Here is a 7,293-nt window from a genome sequence, read left to right on the forward strand (position 1 = left end):
CACAGGTTAATGGGAAAGGTGTGCTTGAAAGGATGCACATAACTCTGCAATGTTGGGTTGTATTGGAGGGAGTCTCAGTCTTAAATAATTTTCCACACACAGTCTGTGCCTGTATTTAGTTTTCATGCTAGTGAGGGCTGAGAATCCACTCTCACATAGGTACGTGGTTGCAAAGGGTGTCCGTGTCTTAACAGCGCGATTTGCCAGGGCAGGATACTCTGAGCGCAGCCCTATCCATAAATCTGGCAGTGGCTTCTGATTGAATTCAATTTTCACAGAACTGCTTGTTGCAATTTGATGAGGCTCTCCTGTTCAGATATTGGTAAGTGGACTGGAGGCAGGGCATCAAAGGGATAACGAATCCAGTTGTTTGTGTTGTGGGTTTCGGGAAAGTACCTACATAATTGCGCACCCAACTCACTCAGGTGCTTTGCTATATCACATTTGACATTGTCCGTAAACTAGAGTTAATTTGCACACAAAATATCATACAATGATGGAAAGAACTGTGTGTTGTCCTTGTTAATGCAGACAGAGAAGAGCTCCAAAAACCTCTTCAGGATCAGACCCTTTTTTTTCAAATTACCCTAAAATGACATACCCAAATCTAACTGCCTGTAGCTCAGGAACTGAAGCAAGGATATGCATATTCTTGATACCATTTGAAAGGAAACACTTTGAAGTTTGTGGAAATGTGAAATGAATGTAGGAYAATATAACACATTAGATCTGTTAAAAGATAATACAAAGAGAAAATKATTCTTTTATTTCTTCTTTTTTTCCCACCATCTTTGAAATGCAAGAGAAAAAGGCCATTATCTGACTTAGGACTCTAGTTGCAATTTAGATTTTGGCCACTAGATGGCAGCAGTGTATGTGCAAATTGTTAGACTGATCCAATGAGCCATTGKATTTCTGTTCAAAATGTTGTATCAAGTCTGCCAAAATGTGCCTAATTGGTTAATATACACATTTTCAAGTACAAACCTGTTCAATCTCTTCAAATAATAGCATAGTATGTTTTCACTGTAATAGCTACTGTAAATTGGACAGTGCAGTTAGATTAACCAGAATTTAAGCTTTCTGCCCATATAAGATATGTCTTTGTCCTGGGAAATGTTCTTGTTACTTACAACGGCATGCTAATCACATTAGCGCACGTTAGCTCAACCGTCCTGAGGGTGGGACACCGATCTTGTAGATCCTTAAGAGGTTTTAATCATAGCCTTCATTTTGTCCCGCACATTGAATATAGTTGTGGAAAGTCCCTGCAATCCTAGATTCAGATCATTCAGGCGAGAAAAAACATCACCCAGATAGGCCAGTCGTATGAGAAACTTGTCATCATGCAAGTGGTCAGACAAGTGAAAATGATGGTCAGTAAAGAAACTTTAAGCTCGTCTCTCAATTWAAAAAAACGTGTCAATACTTTGACCCTTGATAACCAGCGCACTTCTGTATGTTGTAAAAGCGTTACATGGTCGCTGCCCATATCATTGCGTAGTGCAGAAAATACACAACAGTTCAGGGGCCTTGCTTTAACAAAGTTAACCATTTTCACTGTAGTGTCCAAAACGTCTTTCAAGCTGTCAGGCATTCCCTTGGCAGCAAAATCCTCTCAGTGGATGCTGCAGTGTACCCAAGTGGCATCGGGAGTAACTGCTTGCATGCGCGTTACCACTCATCTCTGTCTCCCTGTCATGGCTTTTGCACCATCAGTACAGATACCAACACATCTTGACCACCAAAGTCCATTTGATGTCACAAAGCTGTCTAGTACTTTAAAAATATCCTCTCCTGTTTTCCTGGTTTCCAATGAATTGCAGAAGAGGATGTCTTCCTTAATTGACCCCCTATAAACGTAATGGACATATACCAGGAGCTGTGCCAGTCCCACCACGTCTGTTGACTCATCCAGCTGTAATACATTGAATTCACTTGCTTGTATGCGAAGCAGTAATTGTTTCAAAACATCTCCTGCCATGTCACTGATGTGCTGTGAAACAGGGTTGTGTGATGAAGGCGTTTGTCACGCCAATGCCCGCTCTCCCTCTCTGGCGCTCGAGGGTGCCAGGCTGCTCTTCATTACGCACACCTGTTACCATCATTACGCACAGCAGCGCTCATTGGACCCGCCTGGACTCCTTCATGTTGTTGATTGCCCGTCTATAATTGTCTGCTCCCCCATTTGTTCCCTGTGTCAGCATTGATGGCGTTATTTCGTCCCCTGTCCAGACGCTGTTCCTGTCCTGCTTCATTTCTGTTGTTTAATAAATGTTCTCTCTGTACCTGCTTCCTGCCTCCAGCGTCGATCCTTACAGCATTGTCTGTATAGTTTTTTTGGCCTTTTCCCCCAGCATTGTCGCAGCCATATCCACGGCAGCAGGTATAATTAAGTCCTCCACAATAGTATGGGGCTTGCCTGTCCTAGCAACTCGGTAGCGCACCATGTAAGATGCTTTTAGCCCCTTCTTATTAATGGAATTTGTTGCTTTTATACATGTCTTACTACTCGAAAGTCGTCTTAATTCTCACTCCAAAAACTCCAGCGGCTTATTTTTCAAATTGTCATGTTTTGTTTCTAAATATCTGCGCAAGAGTGAAGGTTTCATTGAGTTGTGAGATAGTACTTTTGCACATATAACACACTGTGGCTGAGGGAAGACACTACTCCCAATATAAAGTGAACCCCAAATCAATGTAGTTCTCATCATATTTGCGCTTCTTCGATGGTTCAACGCCCCTGTCGGTGCTTTCCCGGGTAAGGGGGCAGTAGCTCTTCGACTGCATCAGATTTACAACTGTCAGTGTCCATGCTAGCTGGGCTAACAACAAATGTAGAATTACTGATGCTTGGATGTGCTCGTGGAAGCTGAACAACTTGTGTCGTTGACAGGTGCAGGTATAGTACTGCTGGTAGTACTTCCCCAGTTTGGGAATAGCTGCTCTCGCCAATTCGTTTATATATATATTTTGAAGAGGGTGTGGCTTAAGCTGCATCCCTGTCTCACCCCACAGCCCTGTGGAAAGAAATATGTGTGTTTTAGCCAATTTTAAGGACACACTTGTTGTTTGAGTACATGGATTTGATAATGTTGTATGTTTTTCCCCCAACACCACTTTCCATCAATTTGTATAACAGACCATCATGCCAATTTGAGATGAAAGCTTTTTGAAAGCAACAAAGCATGAGAAGACTTTCCCTTTGTTTTGGTTTGTTTGTTTGTCAATTAGGGTGTGCAGGCTGAATACGTGGTCTGTCGTACTGTAATTTGGTAAAAAGCCAATTTGGCATTTGCTCAGTACATTGTTTTCACTGAGGAAATGTACGAGTCTCTCTCTCTCTCTCTCTGCCTCTCTTTCTTTGCCTCTCTCTCTCTCTCTCTCTTACTCTCTCGCTCTCCCTTGTTCTCGGTTTCTTTCTCTGCCTCGCTCTCTCTTTCTCTCTCTCTCTCTCTCTGCCTCTCTCTCCCTCTCTCCCTCACTCTCTGTTTCTTTCACTGCCTCTCTCTCTCTGCCTCTCTCTCTTTCTCTCTGCCTCTCTCTCTCTCTCCCTCGTTCTCTGTTTCTTTCTCTGCCTCTCCCTCTCTCTGGCGCTCCCCCTTAATTCCAGTGTGTGATGGACAGTGTTCAGTATGCAGTCGTTTATAAAGCCATTATTGTCAATTAAGGAAATGAAGTGTTCCCCTGGGCTTCACCATCTGGACCCCTCCCTCCCTCTCTTTCTCCCTCTCTTTCTCTATCGCCCTGATCGCTCGTCTCCTCAGTTCCATGCTTCACTCGCTTAACCTCACACAATCATACGTCCTTTCTAAGTATGCAGGCTTGTGTGTGAGTGTGTGCCTTTGTCTGTGTGTTTGCCTGTGTGATTGTCTGTGTGTTTTTACTCATGCGTGTGTGTGTTTCTCCTCCAGGGAGTCAGACCTGTTTCTGTTGGACTCGAGGGTCATCTGGGCGGCTGAGGACGGCTGGCTGGTGTTTGACTTGACAGTGACCAGTAACCAATGGGTCTTGAACCCTGGACACAACCTGGGCCTGCAGCTGGCTCTGGAGAGCACTGARGGTGAGTAGAGTGTCTTAGAAGCAGGTCCAGCACCCAGAGGGAGCTCTCTAAATCACAACAACTCTATGAGGGTTCAAACCCAATAGGCACATGGGCCCATAGCGTCTGAGTACTGATCTAGGATCAGGTCCCCCAAAAAGATGTTGCAGGAAGCTTACTACATTATTCAATGTTTTTTTAAATTATTTTCACTGCGTCAGGGATAGGGTTCCCGAAACGTCTGTGTACGCTATCCCTGAAGCAGTGCAAATMATTCAAAACGTAAAATAATGAAGTAAGCCTCATGCGACATCTTTTTGTGTGTGAACCCGTTACACCTCTCAGTTTGTCTGGATTCATTTAAGGACACGGGACCGCATGAACAGTATGACCTCAGTGCATACCAATGTCACATGCTCTACCAGCACACGGCACAGAGACAGAACACATCGATAGAGAATACAGGCCTTCGTGATTTAACATCATTCACTCTACCCTCATCGTCATTACGACCCATTCAGAAGAGATTAAAAACAAACAACATGCAGAGTGGATATATTTCGACTGAGGACATATCAGGATGGCAGGATGCCGCTCGTCGACATASGACAACAACAACAGCAGCATCAACAGTAGCACAGCATGACAGTGTTTCTGGGGAGACTGCTATCTCAGTGATGATAGCAGGATGTTAGGTTGAGAAAAACAGACACAGTCTCATGTTAGGGACTGTGTGTGTGTATYTCTTTGTGCGTGTGTTGGGAGGGAGTATGGGCAGGCTTGTGCTGACAGGCGCGTGGGATGTCCTGTTGCCGTGGGCTGCTGGCAACCTGAGTTTACCTCGGCACCATCCTCACAGCAATTCCTCTGAGTGAACATCACACACACACAACACACACACACACACACACACACCACAACACACACCACACACACACACACACACACACACACACACACACACACAACACCACACACACACACACACACACACAACACACCCACCTAGACACAGTCAGATCCATTGGAGAGTGTTTCTCTTTGATGTGTGGTACTACTTTGTTCTTGACGTTTCCAAGGTCTAAACTAGGAGTGAACGAGAGAGAGAGAGAGAGAGAGAGAGAGAGGAGAGAGAGAGAGAGAGAGAGAGAGAGAATTTAGGGAGGAATTTAGGAGGAAAACCTCATATTTAGGAAACATCCATTTCAGGATTAACAGAGAAGAAATGGTTCTCATAGAGACTGAGTGGACCACACACACTTTAGATACACAGTCACACACACATAGTCACACCACATAGTCACACACACTAGTCACACAACAACATAGTCACACACACCACACACACAACAACACACACCCAACCACACACAAACACACAACACAACACACACACACACACACACACACACACAACACACAACCACACACACATGATACAAGTAAACATTTCATTGGACGGTGTAAACTATGTGTATCCTGTACATACGACTAATACTACTTCAAACATGAAACACCACACACACACACACACACACACACACACACACAACACACACACAACACACACACACACACACACCAACAGGCAATGTCTCTGACCCTCTGTCCACTGTGTCTCTCCCTGCAGGTGTGAGTGTGAACCCGCGGTTGGCAGGGCTGATCGGCCGCAGTGGTCCTCAGAATAAACAGCCCTTCATGGTGGCCTTCTTCAAAGCCACCGAGGTGCACCTGCGCAGCATCCGCTCAGCACCAGGGGGCGCCAAACAACGCAACCCCAACCGCTCRAAAGGGGCCAACAAGGGCCAGGAGGCACTCCGAGTGGCCAACATTGCAGGTAGGGACTGGGGGATGAGGGGTAAGGGAAGCTTAGGGAATGCAGTGAAATGCCGTTGTGATATGTTGGTCGATTCTGGTGTAGTGATGGCTGGCTCCAGGTGAAATGAGAGACAGATGGAGGCCAGAGCTATTGCTGTCTAATACAGCCTCCTTACCAGAATTCTCCACATATCTCCAAGGGCCAACAAACACGCACACACGCACACGCATACACACACAACTCACACACACACACACGCGCGCGCGCACGCACACACATACACACACAACTCACACACGTTTCCCCCCTCCAAACCACTCCGAGAATGCCTTTTTTTCTGAACCTCCCGTGACAGAGTGTACATAGTTCATAGGGGCCTTACGGTGTGAGGTGTGAGAGCGCTCTGTTTATGCAGAGCTCTGAAACGTTACACCATAATGCCTGGGCTTCAAATAGCTGGCGTGTTTATTTACACGAGCCGTACGGAGTGGACAGACAGGGCCAAGAACCCGACATGAAGCGGAGGCAGGGCCCGCGTTTGTGGCAGAGTACATCTGCACTGTGTGTGAGGGGGGGGGCTGGACCAGCCCAGCACACATGGGCCAAATGGGCCTGTTTGGAAGTCTCTTTTTAAGAGTTGATGAGAACCAGTCGTTCATGATCATTCCCAACCCGAACATCTGGGACAAACGTATGTTCAACAGAACCCGTGAGGGTACGGGTTACCAGAGGGAGGGAGGGATGGAGGGAGAGAATGGAAAAGAGAGGGGAAAGAACYGAGTGGTGAAAGAGATGGGTGCAGGCTCTTTTGTCCCCTCTCCTATGCCGCGGAAGCCGCAAAGGATACAGAAGGCACAGGGTCAAGGTCCCTAAACCTTGAAGGTTTAGGCCTATAAAACATAGACTGATTCCGTGTAGAGTAAGGTTCTATGTTTCCGTGCAATAACGTTGACCATGTTTACACCCCTCTTTCTCTCTCTCTCCCCCCCCAGAGAACAGCAGTGCTGATCAGAAGCAGGCGTGTAAGAAACACGAGCTCTACGTCAGCTTCAGGGATCTGGGGTGGCAGGTACCGAGGGCACCCCACACATTCCTCTATTTCTCCCCCTTCGCTTCCTCTCCTTTTCTTTCATCCCCCCTCCCTCACTATCTCGGGCCTTTTCTTTCATCCCCCCTCCATCACTATCTGCTCCTTTTTCTTTGTTCCCCCCCCTTCCCTCACTATCTCTCCTTTTCTTTTCATCCCCCTCCCTTCCCTATCTCTCCTTTTCTTTCATCCCCCCTCCTTCACTATCTCTCCTTTTCTTTTCATCCCCCTCCCTTCACTATCTCTCCTTTTCTGTTCATCCCCCCTCCTCTCACGATCTCTCCTTTTCTTTCATCCCCCCTGCCCTCACTATCTTTCACTTTTCTTTCATCCCCTCCTCCCTTC

The 7,293-nt window shown here is 46.4% G+C and overlaps 1 protein-coding gene across 1 annotated transcript in view; it reads left to right on the forward strand.

Moving 5' to 3' along the window:
- The window catches only part of LOC111966214 (bone morphogenetic protein 7), a 42,515-nt gene that overhangs the window by 33,348 nt on the left and 1,874 nt on the right, over positions 1 to 7,293 (forward strand). Inside the window, exons 3-5 of the mRNA XM_023990679.2 lie at positions 3,915 to 4,063; positions 5,673 to 5,879; positions 6,854 to 6,930. Of these exons, the coding sequence (XP_023846447.1) occupies positions 3,915 to 4,063; positions 5,673 to 5,879; positions 6,854 to 6,930 (433 nt within the window). The remainder of the gene's footprint in view (positions 1 to 3,914; positions 4,064 to 5,672; positions 5,880 to 6,853; positions 6,931 to 7,293) is intronic.

Source organism: Salvelinus sp. IW2-2015, linkage group LG7 (assembly GCF_002910315.2).
Source record: "Salvelinus sp. IW2-2015 linkage group LG7, ASM291031v2, whole genome shotgun sequence".
Classification (NCBI taxonomy): Eukaryota; Metazoa; Chordata; class Actinopteri; order Salmoniformes; family Salmonidae; genus Salvelinus; species Salvelinus sp. IW2-2015.